General features: G+C 36.6%; 1 protein-coding gene across 2 annotated transcripts in view; it reads left to right on the plus strand.

Moving 5' to 3' along the window:
• ADAM10 (ADAM metallopeptidase domain 10) overlaps window positions 1-27,662 on the plus strand; it is a 140,137-nt gene that overhangs the window by 75,265 nt on the left and 37,210 nt on the right. For both annotated transcript variants that reach the window (XM_020882515.2, XM_070469225.1), the window contains exons 5-8: window positions 9,861-9,961; window positions 20,267-20,416; window positions 24,229-24,321; window positions 27,072-27,255. In XM_020882515.2, the coding sequence (XP_020738174.1) occupies window positions 9,861-9,961; window positions 20,267-20,416; window positions 24,229-24,321; window positions 27,072-27,255 (528 nt within the window). The remainder of the gene's footprint in view (window positions 1-9,860; window positions 9,962-20,266; window positions 20,417-24,228; window positions 24,322-27,071; window positions 27,256-27,662) is intronic.

Here is a 27,662-nt window from a genome sequence, read left to right on the forward strand (position 1 = left end):
GATGGCCAAGTTGAAGCACTTTCTTTGTAAATGTCACACGCACTTGAAAATATGTGGGTTATTTTCAAATATCTTTTGATACTGATTTATAACATAATTCCACAGTGATAAGAGAAAGACTGTGTGATTTCAATACCTTTAGACCATGAAATTTTTGCACCTTGTTTTATGTCCCTCTGTATGTTCCAGTATCTCCTAGTTTAAAATTAATGGGAACTTGAATAGAATTTGTATCCTACTGTTGTGTGAAAATTGTATAAATCTTAATTACATTGAATTGGTTCACAGAGCTTTTCAGGTTTACTATATCCTTCTACTTCTCTATATTCATTCTTCTAATTTTTGAGACTTTGGTATTGAAATTCCAAATAAAGATCTTGGTTTATCCACTTAAAAAATAATTGTAATATTTAGTGAAACTCTATGTAAACTTGTTTTGTATTTTCCAAGTCTCCTATAAATATGTTATTGTACTTTCATAACTTAAGAAAATAAAAATTAAAGCTAAAAAAATACCAATGAAAGACATTTTCTAGTGTCAAATTTTGCTCCCTTACAGAATCATAGATTTAAAGATGACCTTGTAGATCAACAGTTAAAACTGTTTTAGAGTTTAATTCGTTTACTTAAAATCACATAAGTTAGTGAGAGACATGTTAGGGAAAAAGCACGAGAGGTAACGTGTCAGAGAACTGAGGCATGGCATGTGTATGAGAAGGTAGTTTGAGGGGAAATCAGGATGATGTTTTAGAATAGCTTTGTGACCTTAGGCAAGTAAGGAACTTTCTTTTTCTGGGTCTCATTTTCTTCATGTTATAAAGTGAAGGTGTTACATTGTTAATATTCCTTATTTCTTCTAAAATTTGATAATTCAAAACTACTTTTTCTCCAAAGCTGGAAATATTCTTAGCTTTTCTGATTATGAAATGACTATATAAAATAGACATTTTTGCTTGTGAATTAATTAGAAGATGAAGTGTGTCAAATATAAATACCTTATATTTGTTTCTATTCCAATAAATATAGCCCTATCTTTTTTGAACATGAGGCTAGCCCTACCTTTTTAATGCCTGCATAGTATTTCATTGTCTCATTGATGAATATATTATTTATCAACTCATCAACTAAATGGACATTTTGATTGTTTACTCTTTTTTTTTATTACTGCAGTACACATTTTTGTGCATAATTTTCCCCCTCAGCATATTGTATATTGCCAGATGATGCTCTAAGAAAGTCATACAGATTTATACTTTTCTACCTAGAAACTTAACATTGATGTAATAATGTGTTAATATAGTCTGCAGGCCTGTTTCTCTAATTGCTCCACAAAAGTGACATTAAAAAAAAAAATGTATATATAGGATGCAGTTGAAGCTTATACATTGTCTTTGGTTGTCTCATCTTTCTTTAAACAATTTTATTGAGGAAAAATTGACATAAACTGTTAATATGTAAAGTATACAGTTTGGTAATTTTAAACATATGTATGTATCTGTGAAACTGTCACCATAATCAAGAATGGTATAAATATTCATTGCCCCCAGTTGCTTCCTTCTCCTCAGTGTAGTCCTCCTTTTCATCCCACCTCTCTTTCCTCAAGCACCAATCTGTAGGTGAATTTGCATTATCTAGCATTTTACATAAGTGCAATTATATGTTATATACTCCTTAAAACTGGCTTCTTAGCTCTAAAGAGGGGGCATTTTGGAAATTTAAGACAAGCCTTGTAGAAACAAGAGAGCAGAACGAATGCTCATCTTATGTTACTTACGTATAAATTCTCTCTTCGCCAAACCCACACTCATCCTTCAAAATATAATCCAAGTATAATGTCCTGGAAACCTTTTCTGGCCCCTTAGTTCTGGGTATCCTCTCTTTACTTCGATTGGTATATTGGTGAGTCCTCTGTATGTTTTGAATTCAGTATTTACAGATCATTGGTTATATGATGACCTTTGAGAAGAGGCATGGAAGGAAAATTGCTGTTGGCTAGATGAGTAAATTCAACCATTATTTAATAAATTGTGGATGATTGCAGAGAGACTTAATATTTAGCAAGTAGATAATTAAATGGAATTCTTGTTTACATATCTGACACCCCAGCTAGACTGTAAGCTCTTTGATTGTATATATTGTGCCGTTTATTCTTGTATTGCTTATGTTTGGTAAATAATAGTTTTTCCTTCCCATTATTAGTTTTGTAAATAAATTAGTAAAATTAGGAATAACATTGACATTTATTTAGGAAATTTATGTGCATACAGGCCCTAATTTTGAATGTGCCCTATTTTATAGTCAATCTGTAAAGTAGTTAGAGATTTAGAACATAATGATAGACAGTGCCTAGTTATTGCAGGTGGAATGCAGGTTAAAAGGATGTTGTTGGAGCCAACAATTTACAGATCTTTAGTTGATGACCTTTGAAAAGAGATGTGGAAATCAGCTGCTGACTGAAAAATTAAATTTAGCAAGTGTTTATTGATTTGGGAATATTGAGGAACCATTGAGACTTCTTTTTAAACCTTCAGGAATATTCTTAGTCAATGATTGAGAGTCACAATGTGATAAATTTTGTATCAGAAATGTCATCAAAGCACTAGTATGCACTGGGGGACCCATGGGAATATATAGGAAGATTCCCAGTGGAGGTGGCATTTAACTTCAACTTTGAAGATGGGGTAGACTTTTGACTGCTGGAGATAAGAATCTGTGATAATAGGAGAAAGATAAATGTTATTCTGGCTAGGACCATATTTATTTTTAGCTGCTGCAGCTCAGGGACTTCAGAAAAGAAACTAGCCTCTTTGGCCTGGAGTGACCTGTTTTCTGTGTATAGGTTTATAGTGCCAAATCAAATAAATGGAACTAACAGTCACTTTAAATCAGTATGATACAAGTTTTCATTCCATTTCAGTTTTAAGATATACAGGTTTAATGATAGCTTAATAGTATTGTTTGAGTGTCTAATCTGTACAGGACACTTCTAGATATTTTGGATACAGTGATGAACAAGGCAGAGTTTCTGTCCTAATGCCCTCTAGAGTCTGCTGATCAGAATAATAGAGCAGCATATTTCCTATTGACCTGATACCCATGACTCTCCTGGCCTCCAACACCAGCCCATCTTAAAAACTATAGGTGGGAAGGGACTTGCCTGGACCAGCTCCAAGTTTCTGTTTCCTTGGAGATCAGTGTTGTGAGAGCATGTGGAAAAGGGGACCTCTTTAGCTTACTCTCCTTCCCAGGGACATTCATACTATATCTTTCTTTTCCTGGTCTCGCCACCCTCCCCAAATAGAGACTGGTTGTGAGAGATGGGGAAAGGGAGAAAAGGACCTCTGTTCACTGGAATTAGAAGGGGAAAGGATATTTGGGGGCTGCCTGACCCGTTCTTCCATTCCTTCAAATTCACCATCTCTCCTTGAAAAGAAGAAGAAGAAGAAAAAAAGCCTCCTCCTCTTTTTACTGTTTCGGTGAATCCTTGCTGGTTTTTGGCAACTTTGGGAATAAATGGCATTTTCATGGGAAAGGACCTCGCCTATCTACCTTTCAGATACTAGCAAAGCACATTTTTGTATAGTAACTGTCTATGGAGCCACTCTCTTTTAAATTCATTGACTAGCATAAAAGTTGGGTCATTTGATTGAATTTAGTGATTCATATTGTGTTATTGATAGAGACAGAGTAAAGGGACAAATGATGATTAGATAGTTAATCCTGCCTAGAGGATTTTAAGTAGAAAAAAAGTGAGAGATCCCTATAATTTAATGATTACTTAAGAAAGCAGGTTTGCTTAATGACAAAACCAAGCCAGCTTTCTTAGCAACAAAACCATGCAACAGAAGCATGGGACATGCCCCAGACAGTAAAATAGTGGTGGGATGAGACCCACATATTGATTGCCCAGTGAGCTCAGTAAGCTAATGGTCCCTAGAACATGCTGTTTGTACACATAAAACACAATAATTTGTGGACTTAGCTTGACCATGTAGGGATAAGAAAATCCCCCTGCCCAACCTGGAGGAGAAACTAATGAAACATGATGTCTACTCAAGAAAGACAAGGAAGTTTTCCACCCCTTCCACTTTTCCTGATTATGAAACTAGCCCCGTAATTACTCGGGACGTGGCATTTCTCCCTGCATGCTTGTAAGCCTCACAAGGGTCCTATTCTAATAAATCACTTCTTATCTATCACTTTGCTCTCACTGAATTCTTCTCTGCACTGAGACATAAAGGACTATTTTACCAAAGCTCTTCGGAGCCCCTTGAAATGACACCAAACTGTTTCATTGTTAGAGAAATTACACCAAATTTTGATTGTTAGAGTTATCTCATAGCTAAGGTTTAGGATCCTTAGTAAAATTCCTAACCTGGCAGTCACATTGAGGGAGGGATGACTTGCTGGGAGTAGTGAGGACGTTAAGTCTACTGTAGTTAGTATCTAGTGCGAAGTGGGTGTTTTATGTGTGACTTTGTTGGGGCAGATGATCTGAACTGTAAATATTTCCCCTTCCTGAAGTGGATGATTGAGAGTTAATGAGAGCTATTTCCTGCTTGAGGTGGTATCACAATATATGTATTATTTATATCTGTGCCTCCTACAACAAAGCAAAAGCAAGAGGTTGGCATGCAGAGGAACTGGAAGAAAGGCCTTAGATTTAAAGCTGATCTTTGTTTTAAATAGGCTGAATATTCTACACCAATGACTCATTCTTTGTGAAAGAATATGCTGTTTGGCCTTTTCAGGGGAACTACAGTGCATCCTATGATTTAGCATCTCAATGAGGGCTTATTCATTAGTCGAACAAAGGCTTTTTCTAGAAATGGGGATTATATTGTCAGTAATTTTAGAGGGAAATGTCATTGTCCATTTTCATAGTTTATGTGGTGACCAGGGAAAATAGGCTCTTTTAGAAGTTTTGAAGGTATATGGGAAACATTTTATACTTGTTTCTTGTTTTTTCTATTGAGAGAGTATTGTGCTGACAGATTTTGAAGCATATATAATACTGTTTTGTGGCTTTGGAGTTTTTTTTTTTTAATCCTAAATATCAGGCTTTCCAAAAGAATGTATATTTAAAATTCATGATATATAAAATACAATTTACAAAGAAGTAAAACACTTTAGTTCTTTTAAATATACTAACTCTTGATGTTTGTAATGTTTTATATTATGGTGTACTAAATATAAATAGTCTTTTTTATTTCCCTACACATTTATAAATAATAGAGCTTCAATATTTTGACAAAAATTTTTGAAGGTCATGGAATAGTTGTAATTTCCTCCGTTGATTATTAAGATCACTTTGCATAGTCTCAGCTTGCTTGGTCAGTTTTATTGCCTGTACTAATGTGGTAGGAGCCAACTCATTGGAAAAGACCCTGATGATGGGAAAGACTGAGAGCAGGAGGAGTAGGGTGTGGCAGAGGATGAGATGGCTGGATGGCATCACCGACTGAATGCACATGAGTTTGAGCAAACTCAGGGAGATAGTGAAGAACAGGGAAGCCTGTCGTGCTACAGTCCACAGTGTCACAGAGTCGGATATGACTTAGGGACTGAACAACTAATGTGGTAAAGTTAAACAATGAAATAGGATTGAGAAGGGTCTCTGGAAATGCCAGGTGGCATAAAGGAACTGCTTGAAGTTACAAATTATAATTTTTGAATGAGAATAGTTATAGTTACCATTTTCTTCTCCAGCTCCGTTCAACTGGAGGGGTACAGGTAGAGTTGAATTTTTTTTTTTTTTAGTAGAGAGTTGCATTTTAACAGGTTTTGTTTGAGAGTTGGGAAGAGGAGGTGGCAAGGGGGTTAAAGGTAAATGAATGGAGTAATTATAATAATAATTGACTCTGGGATTTAAGCTGGAGAAAGAGAATATGCAGTAGTGGACAGGGTAGTAGCATTGGTGGATTGAAGGGTTTTCAAAATGTTGAAGGATTGCTGGAGTCTAAGGGGGAGTGTTCTGAAAAGAGGAGTGGTGGAAAGAAAGTAGGATGAGGAAATTGGGATAAAGAAGGGGTTTCAGTAATTAGTGTTGACAGGTTCAAAAGTTTGACTGCGTAAGTGAGAAATTGAGCTTGGAGAAGACCATTGGAGAAAAGGTAGTATGACTGTATTTAAGTGTCATCAACCTGAATGTTGAAATCACTAAGAATTATGATGGAGTGGTGTCTGAGAGAGCGATGGTGAATTAGGAGCTAAAAATAAGATAATAGAGGGAGGTAGTGATTTGGAGGCTGCAAAAACTTATAGTAAATTGAAGTATTTGGTGGTATAGTCTCATGACCATAAAAGCTGAGCCCCAATGAAAATAGAGCTAATGGGCCCAAGGCAGAAAATGGTAGATAGTTGTGAGTGTTTAAGGAAGTGGGGGTCAGGGGAATGTCTTCCTATGAACAGGGAGAGTTCTGGGATTTCCCTTGGTATTTGCTGGAATTCTGCTGATAGAGGTGAGGAGTGCTGCAGAATGATTCTCTTGACCCCTGTCATGATGGACCAGAGGAAGTGATTTTGTGGAACATTAAGGACTCCCTTGATTCCAGCCAAATGCAGCCTATTAGGAATGAGATAGGGGCAGGGCAATCTTACTTTTGAATCCGGGCTACCTTTTTACTGGGGAGTAGTAGCCTGCTGTATGGATTGTTGTTCTACTGGCTTCCTGTCAACTCCTGCTGACATTAGCCTATTGATGGTATGGTATTATACCAGTACTTGCCTGACTTCTGATCATGTGGAGGACTGGTAGGGAAGAGATTGACTCCAATATCACCTGTATTTACGATGTCACAAATACATACATGTGTATATATCTGTATATGTTTGCATATATAAATCAACTATGTATTTTATCAAGTAGATGAGATACCCAGTAGTTACTTGATTACCTTAATCCTAACAGTCACATGCCTAGTATCAGTACCAGTATATTGATGATACAGAGTGACAATGTGCTTAGTATTCAACATTATTAATATCTGAAAGATATAGTTTATTAGGATACTATATAATAGGGAATGCTGACTATATAAAAATCAGACATATATATTGTTTGTTGACTTCCCTTATCATTGCATTAAAAATGATGTTACAGTTGTTTAAGATAGGGATATTTTTGTTACATTCCTCAGTTTTGTAAGATGTTTAGTTAAATGTTTTGTTCACGTGTTGGCGAGGAAATGGTCTCTTCCAGAAGTACTTTGTAGCAGCTCTTTTATGCCTGTGTAGGAGGAGATTCAAAATACATTTTATGGTATGCTTTGAATGAAAGGTAAATCCTAGTATCTGTCATGATTATGTTATGATATTTGGTATTTCTTAAATTTGAATAAAATCAGGCATATCAACTGATTTCACTTTATTTTGAAGTGTGTTAGTTAAACTGAATTATATATGAAAACAAAAAATGTTGTTTTGACATATTTGTTATGTGGGGGACTTATAACTAGATTCCTAATGAACCTCACAGCTTTTTGGTTTCTAAAACTGAAAATCTTGATTTAGTAAATTCTCTCAAAAAACTGTTTGAAAAATGATAATAGCACTTATTTCTCTCGACATGCAAAATGTTTAATCTGAGTGTTGTAGAGTCTATGTAGGTATCAGTCTTAACTATATGACTGATTTTTTGGGGGGCAAAAGTTGTATCTTGGGATAAATGAAAACTAGTTTAAGATGAAAATATGCAGGAAATAGTGGTAAATACTAATACTGCTAAACATTTTCTGATATGCTGGGCCAAGATTATTTTGATATTGACTGTGACAGGAAAACTTTGCTAAATTCCAGCACAGCTCAGATATAGAATGAGTTCTTCTATTCTCCTTAACAAAACTTTTTACTGTGTATAAGGTGATGCTGCCTGCAGTACCAGGTAGTCCCAAATTAAACGACAAAAGGCACTGAAAACTCATTTCTCACTATTGTAACAGTTTAATGTGAATATTCATCATCGGTCAGCTTTTTTTCAAGAAATGACTCAGGAATCTAGGCTACTTTAGTTGGTGCCAATTTTACTCCTGCCGTTCTCAGTTAGTCTGTTTCCAGCCATTCACATTCACCTGCAGTGCAGGAGACACAGGTTCAATCCCTGGGTTGGGAAGGTCCCCTCGAAAAAGAAATGGCTACCCACTCCAGTATTCTTGTCTGGGAAATCCCAAGGATGGAGGAGCACAAGAGTCAGACACAACTTAATGATTACCTATGGGGTGATACTTTCAGGAACTTTGAATAGCCTGTTATGGTACATTTTGACCTAATGGCTTTGGTACCCCTTAATGCCAAGTTGCTCAGTCGTGTCCAACTCTTTGCAACCCCATGGACTGTAGCCTGCCAGGCTCCTCTGTCCCTGGCATTTCCTGGGCAAGAGTATGGAGTGGGTTGCCATGCCCTCCTCCAGGGGATCTTCCTGACCCAGGGGTCAAACCCAGGTCTCCTTCATCTCCTGTATTGGCAGGCAGATTCTTTATCACTGGTGCCACCTGGGAGTGGGTGATCCTTGCCCATATCAGCTTATGCATATGGAGTTATAAAACGGTAAGTTTTTAAGTCTGTCATTTCTTCCACATCTGTTGATTGGAATTTTACAGCTGTTGCAGTCTTGACTTCTGGTAAAAACTAAAGCTTAAATCAGAGCTACTGTATCAGTGTAGATAGGTTGGGTAGGCATAACCCCTGCCTCCTACCAGCCAGTTTAGATTTATATTGTAATATTTAATTAGTATTTCCGATGGAATAGGTCACTAGTGTCTACTTTAGGTTCTAGATTTACTTAGGAAAGTGTTTTTTAATTATTATTCTGTATACTATAACTATAGCTGCTTATAGATGTTTTAGTGCTTCCCCTCTCGCCCATGTCTTGGTATTTTATTTTGACAGTTCTCCTAATTATGGGTACTAGATAGAGTTATAAAATATGTTCACGAACTAAGGCAAACCTTAACAAGGGAGAAGTATGTGAACTGAGAGAGTGGAATAAACTTTTAAATGACTACACTAAATTGAACAGCTGTCTGTACATAGAAACAATTCAGTTAAAGCAAAATTAATCACTGTTTAATTAGAAAAGGAAAACAAATGATAATAAAATAGTTATTGCTTTGTAAAGCATTCACTTGAATTATACACTGAAGAAGTTTAAACTCAGTCTGCTTTTACCACGCCATGGAGCATGTTTCTAGATTACTTTCCTTTAAGGCTAGTTGGTATTCATTGAAGGAATTCAAACAAATAAATATTATATTAGCCTAACTAGTTCAGATTGAAGTAGTTTTATATATTCACAGAATAGGAAATTTAATGTGTTTGAAGGGAAAGTTATAAATTACAAAATGAAGTAAATTCATTCTTAAAATGCTCTATATATCTGAAGTGGGCAACGTTTGGAAATTTAAACCCAGAATAAAGAACGATTATTGTTCTTTTTTAGAACTCACAAATCACTCATATGAAAAAAACCTAGAGACCCGTGATGTTGACGGAGAACTTTGGAACCTGCCAGACTTTTTAAAAAAGGAAATTTATTTATTTATTTGGCTATGCCAGGTTTTAGTTGTGGCATGTGGGATCTTTGGTTGCAGCATGTGAACTCTTAGTTGTGGGTTCTGATTCCCTGACTAGGAATCAAACCTGGACCTCCTGCATTGGGAGCATGGATTCTTAACCAGTGGACCACCGGGGAAGTCCTCACTTGTCATATTTTAAAATTAGAATACCTAGCATAAGGCCTTTCCCATTGGTGCTCAATAAGCATTTATGGCTTTCATGAATTATGACAGATACATTTTTGTTTGTAAGATAATTGGTAACATCTTAACATGTGACAGTAATAGCATTTCTTCTTTGTGTTTTAGAGTATCCCCATAAATATGGTCCACAGGGGGGTTGTGCAGATCATTCAGTGTTTGAAAGGATGAAGAAGTACCAGATGACTGGTGTAGAAGAAGTAACACAGGTAAGATTTTAATACAAGTTTGTGTTTAAGAAATGAAAGTGAAGTTGTGTGTGTGGTTCTGCATTTAAGATGTACGTTCTAGGATTTCTAAAATATTTATACTATTGTCAGGAAATATTTATATTTCTTAATTCTCAAAGAGGCCAAATAATTTGCTTATAGTAAAAAATACAATCCTGAGATTCGAATACAGCCTGCTTGACCCCCAAATCATAACATGTCCAAAATATTCTCTAACATGATTTATCATAAAATTAAAAGTATTCAGTCTGAACGTGTGTTTCGTATAAATGTCAGTGTTTGTATTAGTATGAAAATTAGAGTGACCAACTTCCCCAGGTTTGCTTGGGGCATCTTCATTTTACCATTGAAAATCATGTGTCTAAGCAAACTCAGATGGTTAGTTACCCTAATAAAAATCACAGTGCTTTTAACATTTGAATTGTAAGTTTTTCTGCTGTTGACTATTGACCTTTGATTCTTTTTTTATTTTATTTATAGGTGATAGTTTTGTAGTTATTTAAAACATGAGTTTAAAATTTTTAAAAGTTTTGTTTTTATAGTAAAAACATTTATCATGTATTTTGAACATCCTTTCTAAAAGTAGTAGGGTAGATTAACATTTCTTGAGTCACAAATGCAAATTTCTATGTTTCTTAATCTGCAAAATGGCATAAGATTATACCATTTCAAATCGGTCTTTCAAGTCTAAATGAGATTTTATTCTTATATTCACTGAACAATTTTCTATTGATCTCCCATATATTAGAATATCTGTGGCAGCTTCTGGGAATATGTGGAAATTAAGATGAAGGCTTATCCTCAGAAAGTTTATGGTTTAATTAGAGAAACAGAAAAATTGAAGGTAGTAAGAAATAGAGAATTAAGTTAAGAGTTAATGCTTGTGGGTGGTATTCTACCCACAAAAAGACTAGTTAACCTAGCCTTGAAAGTGTTTGAGGACAATAATCAGAAACTAAAAGAATAAGCAAAAGTTAGATTGACCATGAAGAGATGAAAAGAGAAGGAACAATGAATACAAGGCCAGAGAGATAGCAGTACCAGTAAAGAATTCTTAGCTTCAGGCTAGGGGTGAAAAACTAGAGACTGGGAGATTAATTAGAAGTTGTTGCAATTATTCAGTTGAGAAACGATAGTCACTTGTACAGGTGTCGGCAATATGGATAGACAGACTGAAACCATAGGCTGCTAGGTGTAATAGAGTTTATCAGTGGCTAGATATATATACAAGAGAAGGTTATATATATTTTTTATATCAGCAGTAGACCACCAAATATGTAATGCAAGAGTGGACATCATTAAAAATAGTGTCAAGAATATCATGTATCAAAGAGTAAATGTAACAAAGGAAGACCTATATAAGGAAAATTGTAAAACTTTATAAGAAATGTTACAGGTGACTGATTTTATTATAGAGAGATATACTGTATTAATGGCACTGATACCTAATAGAAAAATATTAATTTTCCTCATATTGATTTCTTGATTCAATGCAATTCCATGTCAATTACAACATGATTATTCATAGCACTTGATGTATCTAAAATGTTTCAAGAAAAAGTGAAGGCTAAGAAGAAATAAGGCCCATCTAAAGATAGTGAACAAGAAAAAGATTTACCCTGGAAGATATTAAAACTTACTAAAGTAACTGAGAGAGTGCTTTTAGCATAGGGATGAACAGATTGACCAGAGGGGTAAAATTAATTGCTCAGGAACAGATCCATACAGATATGAAACTTTGTTATGTGGTAAAGATAAACTCTCAAAGGAAAAATAGAGACTGTTGAATAAATGGAGCCCCCCAAAAATATTTACCCATTTGGAGAAAAAATGAAGTTGTATCTTTACCTCATATTATATTTAAAACAAAACTCGGTAAGTACCACATGTCTAAAACAAAAACTTTGAAACTCTTAGTAAAACAAGTAGGTGGAAATTTCCCTTTTCAGCTATGCTAAAGTAACTGGCATCCAACTAGCCATTCTGCAAAAAACAACTGGAAAGACAAAAACAAAAAAAAAAAGTCCCAATTATTTTCAAATATTGGCCAACAGGCAATGCAGGATTGACATCCCTGAGAGAGGAGAAATAAATATCTCTGATTTCTATGACTTTTTGACTGGAGGCAAAATTTCAGGAATGGCACAATGAAGGGCACTTCAAGAAGAGTATGAAATGCATAGCACTCTTGCAGAATTGAAGAGATAGGTTAAGGTTCAGAAAGGCTGACGTATCTGGATTTATGGACATAGTACCTGGGAGGAGGAGCGAGCTAAGCTGACAAAAAGCTCTAGATATCTGCACAGTGGTCACCTTGAGTCTTAGCTGGATTCCAGCCTATGCACACAAAGGGTGAGATTCTATGAGAAAACTACCCGAGAAAGAAAAACTACTGAGAAATCTATGAACTAAACAACTATCAAAAATTGTACTTGGTAGAGGTCCCAGCCCACCCTTGGAATAGGCTAATCTCACCCTAGTCTAAAGGACTACTCCAGACCTGTCCTAACTAAGTTGAAAAACCAAGCTTCAGAAAGATCAAAGTGCTTTTCAAGTAAATTAGCTGCCTATCTTCTCACTGGAGAAGGGAATGGCAAACCACTTCAGTATTCTTGCCTTGAGAACCCCATGAACAGTGTGAAAAGGCAAAAAGGTAGGACCCTGAAAGATGAACTCCCCAGAATGTTAGGTGCCCAATATGTTACTGGAGATCAGTGGAGAAATAACTCCAGAAAAAATGAAGAGACGGACCCAAAGCAAAAACAACACCCATTTGTGGATGTGACTGGTGATAGAAGCAAACTCCAGTGCTGTAAAGAGCAGTATTGCATAGGAACCTGGAATGTTAGGTCCATGAATCAAGGCAAATTGGAAGTGGTCAAACAGGAGATGGCAAGAGTGAACGTAGATATTTTAGGAATCAGCGAATTCAAATGGACTGGAATGGGTGAATTTAACTCAGATGACCATCATATCTACTACTGGGGGCAAGAATCTCTTCAAAGAAATGGAGTAGCCATCATAGTCAACAAGAGAGTCTGAAATGCAGTACTTGGATGCAGTCTCAAACGACAGAATGATCTCTGTTCATTTCTAAGGCAAACCATTCAATATCATGGTAATCCAAGTCTGTGCCATGACCAGTAATGTTGAAGAAGCCGAACGGTTCTATGAAGATCTACAAGACCTTCTAGAACTAACATCCAAAAAAGATGTCCTTTTCATTATAGGGGACTGGAGTGCAAAAATAGGAAGGCAAGCAACACCTAAAGTAACAGGCAAATTTGGCCTTGGAGTACAGAATGAAGCAAGGCAAAGGCTAATAGAGTTTTGCAAAGAGAACACACTGGTCACAGCAAACACCCTCTTCCAACAACACAAGAGAAGACTGTACACATGGACATCACCAGATGGTCAGTACCCAAATCAGGTTGATTGTATTCTTTGCAGCCAAAGATCGAGAAGCTCTATACGGTCAGCAAAAATAAGACCAGGAGCTGACTGTGGCTCAGAGCATGAACTCCTTATTGTCAAATTCAGACTTAAATTGAAGAAAGGAGGGAAAACCACTAGACCATTCAGGTATGACCTAAATCAAATCCCTTATGATTATTCAGTGGAAGTAAGAAATAGATTCAAGGGGTTAGATCTGATAGACAGAGTGCCTGAAGAACTATGGATGGAGGTTCATGACATTGTACCAGAGACAGGGAGCAAGACCATCCCCAAGAAAAAGACATGTATAAAAGCAAAATAGCTGTCTGAGGAGGCCTTACAAATAGAAAAGAAGGGAAGCAAAAAGCAAAGGAGAAAAGGAAAGATAAACCCATTTGAATGTAGAGTTCCAAAGAATAGCAAGGAGAGATGAGAAAGCCTTCCTAAGTGATCAGTGCAAAGAAACAGAGGAAAATAATAGAATGGGAAAGACTAGAGATCTCTTCAAGAAAGTTAGAGATACCAAGGAAACATTTCATGCAAAGATGGGCTCAATAAAGGACAGAAATGGTATGGATCTAACAGAAGCAGAAGATATTAAGAAGAGGTGGCAAGAATGCACAGAAGAACTGTACAGAAAAGATCTTCATGACCCAGATAATCACGAAGGTGTGATCACTCACCTAGAGCCGGACATCCTGGAATGTGAAGTCAAGTGGGCCTTAGGAAGCATCATTACAAACGAAGCTAGTGGAGGTGATGGAATTCCAGTTGAGCTATTTCAAATCCTAAAAGATGATGCTGTGAAACTGCTGCACTCAATATGCCAACAAATCTGGAAGACTCAGCAGTGGCCACAGGGCTGGAAAAGGTCAGTTTTCATTCCAGTCCCTAAGAAAGGCAATGCCACAGAATGTTCAAAGTACCGCACAAATCATTCATCTCACACGATAGTAAAGTAATGCTCAAAATTCTCCAAGCCAGACTTCAGCAGTACATGAAGCATGAACTTCCAGATGTTCAAGCTGGTTTTAGAAAAGGCAGAGGAACCAGAGATCAAATTGCCAACATCTGCTGGATCATTGAAAAAGCAAGAGAGTTCCAGAAAAAAATCTATTTCTGCTTTATTGACTATGCCAAAGCCTTTGACTGTGTGGATCACCACAAACTGTGGAAAATTCTTAAAGAGATGGGAATCCCAGACCACCTGACCTGCCTCTTGAGAAATCTGTATGCAGGTCAAGAAGCAACAGTTAGAACTGGACGTGGAACAACAAACTCGTTCCAAATTGGGAAAGGAGTATGTCAAGGCTGTATGTTGTCACCCTGCTTATTTAACTTATATGCAGAGTACATCATGAGAAATGCTGGGCTGGATGAAGCACAAGCTGGAATAAAGAGAAATATCAATAAGCTCAGATATGCAGATGACACCACCCTTATGGCAGAAAGTGAAGAAAAACTAAAGAGCCTCTTGATGAAAGTGAAAGAGGAGAGTGAAGAAGTTGGCTTAAAGCTCAACATTCAGAAAAGTAAGATCATGGCATCCGGTCCCATCACTTCATGGCAAGTAGATGGGGAAACAATGGAAACAGTGAACGGCTTTATTTTTTGGGCTCCAAAATCACTGCAGATGGTGACTGCACCCATGAAATTAAAAGACTCTTACTCTTTGGAAGCAAAGCTGTGACCACCGTAGAGAGCATATTGAAAAGCAGAGACATTACTTTGCCAACAAAGGTCTGTGTAGCCAAAGCTATGGTTTTTCCAGTGATCATGTTTGGATGTGAGAGTTGGACTATAAAGAAAGCTGAGTGCCAAAGAATTGATGCTTTTGGACTGAGGTGTTGGAGAAGAATCTTGAAGAGTCCCTTGGATTGCAAGGATATCCAACCAGTCAATCGTAAAGGAAACCAGTCCTGGATGTTCATCAGAAAGACTGATGTTGAAGCTGAAACTCCAATACTTTGGCCACCTGATGCAAAGAATTAACTCATTGGAGAAGACCCTGATGCTGGGAAAGATTGAAGGCAGGAGGAGAAGGGGATGACAGAGGATGAGATGGTTGGATGGCACCATGGACTCAGTGGACATGAGTTTGAGTAAACTGGAGTTGGTGATGGACAGGGAGGCCTGGAGTGCTGCAGTCTATGGGGTTGCAAAGCGTCAGACACGACTGAACTGAATTGAGCTGATTATACCTAAGCTCAATAGTGCTTGTTAAAAAAGGACACTGAATGTAGATACTCAGTAATATAACATTCAGAATGTAAGACATTCAGAAAACATTGCTGGATGACAAGCAGCTCAAGAAGTTGAAATATATGATCCATGATCAGGACAAAAAAAAACAACCAGACAGAAACAGACTGGAAATTACAGGCATTAGTATATAAGGACTTTAAAGCAACTATTACTAATATATTCAAAAATTACTGATAACAAAGAGAAGAGAAGTGTGATTATAATGAAAGAATCAGGTATAATCCCCTAGTGAGGATTTAGCTAGTAATCAACAAATAGATTTTCAAAGTTATGTGGAAATGTAAACGACCCACAGCCTAAACAATTTTCAAGAAAGAACAAAAGCCAGAGGACTTATACTACCTGAATTTGAGACTTAACTATAAAGCTGCAGTCATCAAGATGGTATCATCCTGACCTAAGGATAGATTTATTACTGGTTATGGAACAAAATAGAGAGTCCATATCCATATGGTCTGTTAACTTTCACAAAAGTCCCAAAGTAATTTAAAGGACAGAAGAATGGTCTGACAAATGAAAGTAAAAGTGAAAGTCACTCAGTTGTATTCGACTCTTTGCAACCCCATGGACTATACAGTCCATGAAAGTCTGCATGCAAGGATACTGGAGTGGGTAGTCTTTCCCTTCTTCAGGGTATCTTCCCAATTCAGGGATCAAACCCAGGTCTCCTGTATTGCAGGCGAATTTTTTACCAACTGAGCCACAAAGGAAGTCCAAGAACACTAGAGTGGGTAGCCTTTCCCTTCTCCAGCAGATCTTCCTGACCCATGAATCAAGTCGGTATCTCCTTCATTGCAGGTGGATTCTTTACCTACTGAGCTATCAGAGAAGGTCTGACAAATAGTACTGTAAAAAAAAAAAAAATGAACCTCAACTTACATTGTTATGTGCTGTGTGCTCAGTCGCTTCGGTTGTGTCTGACTCTTTGTGACCCTGTGGACTGTAGGCCACCAGGCTCCTCTGTCCATGGGAATCTCCAGGCAAGAATACTGGAGTTGGTTGCTGTGCCCTCCTTCAGGAGATGTTACCAACCCGGGGATTGAACTCGTATCTGCCTATGTCTCCTGCATTGCAGGTGGATTCTTTACCCACTGAGCCACCTGGGAAGCTTGTTTATACCGCTACACCTTATACAAAATTGATGATAAATCTGCATAAAGCTAAAACATAAACTTCTAGATTAAAACAGAAATTTTTGTGCCTTTGGAATAGAAAACAGTTTCTTAGCACACAAAAATAGCCCCCCCAGCCCCTCTCCCTGCCCAAAATCGCAAGTTTGACTTTGTTAAATTAAGAACTTCTCAAAAGATACAGTTAAGAAAATGTAAAAAGAAGCCATTGACTGTGAGCAAAATGTCACCAGTATGTATATCTAACAGAAGGCCTCTCCAGAGTATAATAAGAACTCTTAAAGTGAAAGTGAAAGTCATGTCTGATTCTTTGCAACCACATGGACTATTCAGTCCATGAAATTCTTTAGGCCAGAATGCTGGAGTGGGTAGCCTTTCCCTTCTCCAGGGGCTCTTCCCAACCCAGGAATCGAACCCAGGTCTCTTGCATTGCAGGCGGATTCTTTACCATCTGAGCAACAGGGGAAGCTCAAGAGCTCAAAAAGAAATACACAAACCTCAATTAAAAAATGGGCAAAGGCATTTGAAGACACTTGACAAAAGAAGATATTAAAAAGTATTTTGTATTTTGAGATAGAGAAACTCTTTAACAAGGCATGAAATCATTGACTACTGAAAAATTGGTATATTTCACTATATGAAAATTAAGAGTGAAGGACACCTTACAGTGAAGACAGTTATGAACTCTGAGACAATGTTAACAACACATGACATTGACAAAGAATTGTTTTCAAAAATAGAGAAGTAGTCCTCCTGCTTAGAACAACTAATAGAAACCAACCTGACCTCAAAATTTGAATATTTAAAAAATGTGTTTATGTTTATTTATATATGTATCTACATACGTGTTTGTTTATTTCAAGGCATTAGAGAAATAACAGGACTCTGAAGAAGTGTGGGCCAGATCTTAGGGGGAGAAAAAGGACTCTTAGGAAAGTGACCCTGACACTTTGGGCTACCTTTTCTCTAGCTATATCTTCTAGTTCCTGAGTAGACGTCTCCAGGTTCTTGAGGCTAAAGATAAAAGTACAGTTTAGGGACTTCATGTTGAGATTGTGAATGAAAGAAGGGCTGCTCTCTAGAAGTAAAAGTGAATCAGAAAGTGTTCTACCTTCCCTCAAAGGGATTAGAGTTTCTCACCACATCTTCTTAATCTCTGACTGAATTAAGGTAATGGAGGATTACTAATGCACCTAGCCTCATTGCTTGCCGGAAGTGAAAATATTAATAGATCTTGAGAAAGATATCAGTACTTGAAGCCTCAGATTATGTCTATGATTTTCCATGTACATTGTCCAGCACTCAGTTCAGAATAATCAGCATATTAACAAATGAGACAACATGGTATAAGAATGAGAGGGAAAAAATTATTTGCCAAACATTAGTCATTCAAGATTAAATGACAGGGTCTCTCTTGGTGGTCCAGTGGTTAAGACACTGCAGGGAGGAAGGTGTTGATCCCGGGTCAAAGATTGCTCATGCCTCATGGTATGGCACGACCAAAAAATAAGAAATAGAAATTTAAAAAGAAAGATAAATGACAGGTGTATACCCTCAAAAATGTGTAGATGAGGTGTCAGACATGTTAACAACCTAAAGGTATCTGAATAATGAAATAATCACCCTTAGATACAGACTTTATAGTATCTTCAAGTACATAAAGACAAAATTAAAATTTTCAGCAGAAAATTGGAAGTGAACCGAAGAACCTAATGGAAATTCTAGAACTGAAAAATATAATAACAGAAACTAAGAATTTGATGAACTTAGACCTGGATAGTACGTCATAAGAAAAAAATAAACCGCTTAGAAACAAATGGGTGGAAAATACGGAAGTGAGTTTAAGAGACATAATGATACATCAGAAAGTTTTAAAGTATGTAATTGATATCTCAGAAGGAGAAAAAATGAGAGTGAAATAGAGACAGATAGTGGCTGAGAATTTTCCACATATGGCAGAGAATATCAAACAACAAATTTAGTAAACCCTGTTATTAGTGCAGGAAAAATCTTTCATGAAGAAAATAATACTTTACACAGTATTAGAAAAGTCTAAAGACCAAAAGATACAGTCTTAAAAACAACCAGTAAAAAGTCCAGTCACCTTCAAAGAAGCAGCAGTAAAAATGAAACCAGAAAACAGTGGAATGTGCTGAAACAGTAACTGCCATCCTGGAATGATGTACTGAGTGAAAATAGGTAAAAGTACAGTGAAGACAGTAACTAAGAGAACACACATGGAGTTGTCAAGGGAGAAGGAAATTATAAAATGTGAGTGTAAATTTGGAATCGTGGCTTAAAATTTAAGTTGAACTCTCTATTACTGTCATTATAGTTCTCTTAACATGGTGCTTTTAGATGTCAGCAAATATTTAAATCTTTAGATTCAATAGCAGTGTTACTTCTTCAAACAAATACTTAGAGTGTCTACCATTTGCCTGTTAAGTGTATGTTGCAGCTAGCAGTATAGTAAGAAGCAAACTCAGAGATAGTTTCTTCTTTCCAGAACTCACATGCTAGTGGTTGAAGTAATGGTGGTGGACTGGGGACAGAAAATAAATTACCACATGATTAACTGTGACGGACATGGGTCCGTGGTTCTGTGGGGTGTAAAATGGGTGATTTAACCTTTGCTGAGTCTGAGGAAAGAAGTTGACTAGATCAGGGAAGGCAGCATCACCATGTGCAAAATACTGTGACGGGATACAGATGATGTGTTGCAGGGTTGGAAAGAAGCTCTGTTTAGCTGTAGCAGAGAGAGCTGGAGTTGGGTAGTGTTGTAAGGTCTCTCTGTGAAGTAATGTGGAATAGGACAAAACTGGACAGGTAAACAGAGTCTGTAGTGTTGACTAGGTGGTGTGTATAAAGGGTTTACGATTTTATTCTTAGAGTGATAGGAAGTCATTGAAATACAAATGCAGATGGGTAATATTTTCAAAACCATATTTTGAAAAGATTGCAGTATGAAGATCAGATTGAAGGTTAGCCATGGATAGAGACGGATTCCCATCACTCTTATTGCAGTACTGTAGGTAGTAAGTGATGGTGGCTTGGGCTAATGTGATGGACTAGAGGTAATGTGGGCAGATGCCCTAAGTACTTAGATGCTAAATTTGACACAGCTGGGTGATAGATTGGTAGAGGAAGATATCAAAGTGTTACAGACTACTGTAAGACTTGCTTTATATACACACACACACACGATTGCATATTAAATAGTATGTTTTGAAAATGTTTCAAAGTTAAAGAATTGTTTGAATAAATAAATCATGTGTACAGTAGAATGTTACGAGACTGGAAATGGTGTTTAGGAATTTTTAACAGTGTGAGGAAATAACCTATGGTCTTACATAATAAAGTAGAAAAAGAAGTTGTTTAAAATGTATATCATTAATTATATAAATTATGATAGTGAAACATGCTAATGATCAAAAATAACTCTTTTGACGTATAGACACCTCAAGAAGAACATGGTATTAATGGTCCAAAACTCCTGAGGAAAAAACGTACAACTGTAGCTGAAAAAAATACCTGTCAGCTTTATATTCAGACTGATCATCTGTTCTTTAAATATTATGGGACACGAGAAGCTGTGATCGCCCAGGTATCTATAATTTTGCCACTATTTTAGTTTTGATATTCTCATATTGTTTTGTTATACCTGTATTTTCCTCTAAAAGTTAAAGTTAGTGCATATCTCATTTTGGAAAAGTGAAGAGTATGTATTTTCAGTTGTGATGTGATAAAATATATAAGATAAGAACATAAATAACTGAAAGACCAGTTAGGATATTTTAGTGTCGTTCAAAAGAGAGATTTAAGAAAATGATTTCATGAAGAAGATCATGGCACTGGAGCTTAGCTTTGAAAAGAGGGTCAGATTATCATTTGTGGTCTTAACGGAGAGAAAGGTAGAAGAATCCTAGTGAGAGTATTTAATTTCTATTCTGTATTCTCATTATACTTAACACTCTGTGTGCTCTGTGCTTAGTTGCTCAGTTGTGTCTGCCTTTTTGCGACCCCACGGACTGTAGCCCACCAGGCCGCTCTGTCTGTGGGGATTCTCCAGGCAAGTATACTGGAGAGGGTTGCCTTGCCCTCCTCGGGGGGATCTTCCCCACCCAGGGATAGAACCCAGGTCTTACCACATTGCAGACAGATTCTTTACTGTCTGAGCCACCAGAGAAGCCCACTCTATAAGTTACACTATTATCTGCATTTGTATCTTTTCAACCCTTCAGTTTAGTTCAATTCAGTCACTCAGTCATGTCTGGCTCTTTGCAACCCCATGAACCACAACACGCCAGGCCTCCCTGTCCATCACCAACACCCGGAGTTTACCCAAACCCATATCCATTGAGTTGGTGATGCCATCCAACCATCTCATCCTCTGTCATCCCCTTCTCCTCCTGCCTTCAATCTTTCCCAGCATCAGGGTCTTTTCAAATGAGTCAGCTCTTCGTATCAGGTGGCCAAAGTATTGGAGTTTCAGCTTCAACATCAGCCCTTCCAGTGAACATTCAGGACTGGTTTCCTTTAGTATGGACTGGTTGGATCTCCTTGCAGTCCAAGGGACTCTCAAGAGTCTTCTCCAATACCACATTTCAGAAGCATTAATTCTTCAGTGCTCAGCTTTCATTATAGTCCAACTCTCACATACATACATGACTATTGGAAAAATCCTTATTAAAGGATAAATTTTTTGGAGATACTGTTCAAAATATCCTTCATTTTGAAGGTATCCATTGAGTTTGATGGATGCATTTTGAGTCCAAGGATTTGAGACTGAGATGGTGGAGGTGTCATTAGTACAAATGGTGAACTTGTTTTGTTGATGGTAATGAACTTACTTTTAGACATGTTTTGAAAACCCATGTACATGATTGTCCCTTTAGGGTATTGAAAATATAGAATTGGAGCATGGGAGAGGTTAGCCTTGAGCTTTCTGCATGGAATTTAAGGGTTTAAGAGATAGTTAAAACAAGGAAAGAGAATAAAAAGGAGAGAATAAAATATAAAGGGAAGGAACTGGGAGATAAAATCTCTTTATAGTGAATAGGTTGAAGAGGAGAAACTATGGGCTAAAATGTAATACTTAAAAGAGGTAGGAGATAAAGTAGAATCAACCAAGGAATAAGAAAAGTTTCAAATTAAATGCATAGCCAGTAGTGTTGTATTTGGAGATATCAAAGAGAATGACTTCAATGTGTTAATTAACTTGATGGGAGGGATCCTTTCCCAGTGTGTATGTTTGTCAAATTGTCATGATGTACACTTTAAATATCTTACATTTAATTTGTCGATTATACCTCAGTGAAAAAGACCCTGATGCTGTGAAAGATTGAAGGCAGGAGGAGAAAGGGACAACAGAAGATGAGATGGTTGGATGGTATCACTGATTAAATGGACATGAGTTTGAGCAAGCTTCAGGAGATAGTGAAGGACAGGGAAGCCTGGCATTGGATGGTTGGATGGCATCACCAACTCAGTGGACATGAGTTTGATCTATATCTGGGAGTTGGTGATGGACAGGGAAGCCTGGTGTGCTGCAGTCCATGGGGTCACAAAGAGTCGGACATGACTGAACGACTGAACTGCCTGACTGAACTGAACGCTGAAAAAAAGAGAGAATGATTATAAATATTAGTTGACTTAGTTATCAGAAGATTGTTGATATGTTTTAAGCAACCTTTCAGTAAAGTTGTGAGGGTGAAAACATTGTGAACAATCAGGAATTGGTTGGCAGGAACAGTTAGGGTTTTAAGAGACATGAAAAACCAGAAATACGGTGGCTTAAGAATAATATGGAATATTTGAGTGAAAGGGGGACACATGAGAAGTTGGTCAGAAAAGGAAAATGATCCAGTAGAGAAGCAGTGTAAGATATGAAAAAGAAAAATTGATGTAAGACAATGTTCTCGAAGATCCAGTAAGGATTGGGGTTAAGAATATAAGAAAGTTACTCCATAAGGAAGAGTTGCCATTTGAGGAAGATAGAAATGGATAAAGATATAAAAGTTTGAAGGTTAAAAGAGCAGAAACTCAAGATGAACTCTTAGTAAACTAAGGTATTTAATTAGTCATCTGTGGAGAAATGTTTGAACTGCCAGTGTTCAGTGTGGAGAAAGAAAAGAGAATTGGATAAGGGATCACTAAACCAAGCTGAGTTTAGGTAGCACAGATTTATAAGGGACTTTATCAGCAGTGTTATGATGTTCTTTATCAATGTGTGGCAAACTGGGTTACTTTTAAAATTGTTAATGCTTCTACTTGGCTGTTCTATGTTTATATAATTTCTTTGAAAGTAGTTTTGAAGCTATATATGCCTGCATATTTTCACATAAGTGGTAGCAGGAGTGCTTTTTGTAAATGAAGATGGGAAGGTTCATTTAGAGTGATTTAGAAGCCAGAGAGTTAAGTTGGGAGTCAGCTAGGTAAAAAGAGGATCTTTTCTGTGTTCTGTCACTCTGCTTGTCTCTCTCCCATCCAAGTACTAACCAGGCCCGACCCTGCTTAGCTTCCGAGATCAGACGAGATTGGGCGCGTTCAGGGTGGTATGGCTGTAGATCGCTTGTCTCTCTCAATTTTAGCAAAATCTGAATGTATATTATTTATATTTGTATTACTTCCTTCCCTTTCTCCCCCCTCTAAAATAAATCTCTATGCGTTTTTTGGGACCTTCTCAGTTTTGTTTGCCACTATACCTCCAGCACCTAAAACAGGCCTTTGTTGTTACTTAGTTGCCAAGTCATCTTCAATGCTTTTTTGACCCCATGGGCTGTAGCCTGCCTGGCTCCTCTGTCCATGGGATTTCCCAGGCAAAAATACTGGAATGTGTTGCCATTTCCTTCTCCAGGGGATCTTCCCAAGCTAGGAATCAAATCTGTGTCTCCTGTATTGGCAAGCGGGTTCTTTACCCACCGAGTCACCAGGGAAGCCCAGTGCCTACTACCTAGTAAGTGGTGGACAAAACTTACAGAATGTGTACCAGTGCAGCAGTGGAAAGACTGAGTTAGAGAATGACTGAGTGTCCTGATACTAACAGGGAGATATTCACAGAATATGTTTGAATTGAGTCTAAGGAGTAAAACCCTAGGTATAAGGCAGCAGCATGTGAAAAAGCATGGAAGTATGACATTGCAGGATGAATTGAGGAAACAAAGTTTCATATGACTGAGGCAAGAGTGCATGTTTGGTTTTGGCCAGAGAAAAGTCTGGAGAGTCATTCAGTTTCTCTTCTCAGTTCCAGCTCACTAATCTTTTTCATCCTTTCATCTAGCATATGATATTGACATTTTAAAATTTGAATGTGGTAGAATATGATTAATTCTTGATTTGGAAAATGGAAATTCACAGTATTTTTCACATTTCAACATTGCCCCTAAAATGTTTTTCTTTTTTTTAAAATATCAATAGATATCCAGTCATGTTAAAGCAATTGATACCATTTACCAGACAACAGACTTCTCTGGAATCCGTAACATCAGTTTCATGGTGAAACGCATAAGAGTAAGTAAGGAATTTCAATAGTTAACATTAAAAAGAGAAACAATAAGGATCATGTTTATAAAATGAAAGTGCTTGCCTTTTATTTCATTTTTATGCATTAAATAGTTTAAATTGTATTTACTAATACAGGTTATCTTTACTCTTGGGTTGTACGTAAACACAGAGGGGATACCTGGGACTTAAGAATGAAATCTATAGAGCTTTAATCTGGACTGTAGAAGAAGTATGGTAGAAAGTACTGCTTTTTATTTGTCTGATTAACATGCTAGTTATAAAGTGCTCTAGTAACTAGAGGTTTGTTGCCTGACGTTTCCCCAGTTTCTGTGGATTTTCCTTATAAGAGTGTACTTTAGAGTGTGTCCCACTGATGCTCCAGTGGAGGGAGGGATAGATACAGTGGTTAAGTAAAGTTGGAAGTTGGAGAAACACTTAATTCTATTTCCTCTTGAAATTTAACAGTGCACACTAATGCATTCCAGGTTTTGAGAAATCCTTTGGGAAAAAAATCCATACATTTCTAAGCTCATTTAGCCTTTTTTGTATTAACGTCATCTGAGACTCCAAAGAATTGCAGTACACGTTTTGAGAAATGCTGATTCTTAGTTTTAATGTTATAAATTGTTAATAAATAAATAAATACTCAATTATTAACAAAATAGGAGTTTCAAACATTTTCTAAATATGAATTCTTTCAAAGTATATAGCTTTTAAGAATCTGAGTTTATAAGCTAGATAACCCATGTTTTAAAAATACCATTTTACAAAAGTACTTTCCATAGATCTTCTTTATTTTTAACAAAAATTTTAATTTTTTTAAAAATTATGTATTTATTTATTTTTGGCCTCACTATGCAGCTTGCAGGATCTTAGTTCCCCAACCAGAGATTGAACCCTAGCCCTCTCAGTGAAAGCACTGAGTCTTGACCACTGGATCTCCAGGGAACTTCCCATAGAGAATTCTTTATATTTCTTAAAATATGATTGACTAGATTATAGTTTTAGTATACATGTGTAATATATTTTTAACAAAAGCTGAAAGTGGTCTTTACTTTTAAAAGTGACGTGATTAAATACTATATTATGGTTTATAGACAGATAAAGAACTGTAATCAATTGCTTTTGTGTATTTTGAGAGTGATATAAACATTTAAATGAGCAAATAAAAGTGATAAGTGGTATAAGTATTGCTGTTTAGTAGACAGAGGAATAAAGTGCAAAGTAGTGAAAAATAGAGAACACCCTAAGAAGTTTTAGTAAGGTACATTTTTTTGAGTAAAATAATTTGCATTATGAAGAAACACATGTATATAAAAGGGTAATGTGGCAGTTGGTTCTTTTTCCGGCCTTTAGTCAAGATTAAAACTTTAGTTTAAAATCTCATCAGTTGAAGTTTGTGACCCATTAAATAATTTGAAATTTATATTTTGTAAGCACATATTTAAATATTCATCATCCCATTTTTAATATAGGTAACTAAAATTTAGATGCAGTTTTTATTTATAGCCAATATTATAGAAGTATCACAACTTCATTTCTGTGTTTTGTGGGGAAAAGCAGTATGTATCATGTCTCTAAGCATGGGCTACTTATAACACATAGTGTTCTTGTTTTGGGATTTGTGTGTGTGTGTTATATGACCATAACTAATTGTTTTTGATTAATTGTTAATGGATAAACCAGATGTTCTCATATCTGTCCTTGGGCAGTTAACCTCAAGGGGTTTCTGCCACCCTGTTTGTAAACCCCTTGGTTTTACTGAAAGATGTGGATCATAAAAAGACCTGTAGGTTTCATTTTATTGACTGTAATAGCTTTACCTTATCACTGATATTTTCAGTAGACTGAGATTTGCCTTGTAAGCAGTGTTTATTCTCATATATATTCCTTTTTATTCGCTGTCAACAGTCTTATATGTAGTTCTCTTACTTAGAGAAAACCAAATTGTTCTAGGACTTCAAAAGATAGGCCGAGGTCTCTGAAAAGAAGTAATGACTCATAAATAAAAGCTTTTGTTTTGGTGAAGTTTGGTATCAGAATTGAGTATTCTTCACATTGTGTAAGTGAAACCTGCCCCAAGAGTGTAGTAGCTAAAATGTTTGAAGGAAACATTCTGGAGGAATTGAGCTTGAAATAGAGAAACAAATGGGCAAAGAAAAAAAATTTCTTACATTCAGGGAAAAAAAGTGAACTTGAAGCTAGTTGGACTTGATTCATGATTTTCTAGTCAAGTAGAACCAGTAATATGATTTGTCTGCTGAATTGACAGTCTTGGATTTAATATCTGTTTTATGTTCTGCTAATTAGGTGAAATATAGGGTTTTATATCCTTTACTTATCACCATATGTAGGAGATAGATGATTAAATTTGAGAAACTGTACTTCCTTATTAGAAATTTTGAAAGCAGAACTTGTTTTTTCATCCCAAGTGTTCAGGAAAGGGGTGAATATTTACTCAGAAATGTAACATACTCAGTTTTAATTCCCCTACCTTGTCTTTCCATTTTTCTTTCTTTTTGGTGTCTATGATCAGCTATGGGGTGGAGGAAGTGGGAATAACTGTAGAAGCATTAATTTAGCCCCAACTTCCTTGGGCCCCAAGTATATTGTCCAGCTTGGTCAAATTTTTCTAAATCTTCAGTTATCCTCATGGCTACTTAAAAAAAAAAATTTGACTAAGTTGTGGATACTACTTCCACTAAAGCTCTGCTGACATTAGCTGCTTATTAAAATAATTGTTCTGTGGGTTTTAGATCAACACAACTGCTGATGAGAAGGACCCTACAAATCCATTCCGTTTTCCAAATATTGGTGTAGAGAAGTTTCTGGAGCTGAATTCTGAGCAGAATCATGATGACTACTGTTTGGCCTACGTTTTCACAGATCGAGATTTTGATGATGGTGTCCTTGGTCTGGCGTGGGTTGGAGCACCTTCAGGTAGTTTATCTAAATATGTCTTGACTTACTACTTGAAATGAAAAGCAGTTTAATGATGGATTGAATTTTACAGAGTATAGGAGAAAGTGATGCCCATGCAGTATTTTCATTTGTACAGCTCAAGTTAGATAAAATTCATAAGCATAATGTAAATGGAAAAATAGATGAAGCAGCTTTTTATTTTGAAATGAATTACATGAGTACTAACAGGGAGATATCCTGACATTTGGTGTTGTACATTCAGTGGCTGAAATAAAAAATTTTATGGGGAAAAGTGGTACTTATTTCTGAAACTGAAAAGCAGAATGCTAATTGTTCCACAAAAGTTAATGTAATTAATTAATGGGGTGGAGGTTGGAGAGAGGTTCTTAGAGTCAACAAGGGAAAATTATGTTCTTGCTTTTGTT

The sequence above is a fragment of the Odocoileus virginianus genome, chromosome 6 (assembly GCF_023699985.2).
Source record: "Odocoileus virginianus isolate 20LAN1187 ecotype Illinois chromosome 6, Ovbor_1.2, whole genome shotgun sequence".
Classification (NCBI taxonomy): Eukaryota; Metazoa; Chordata; class Mammalia; order Artiodactyla; family Cervidae; genus Odocoileus; species Odocoileus virginianus.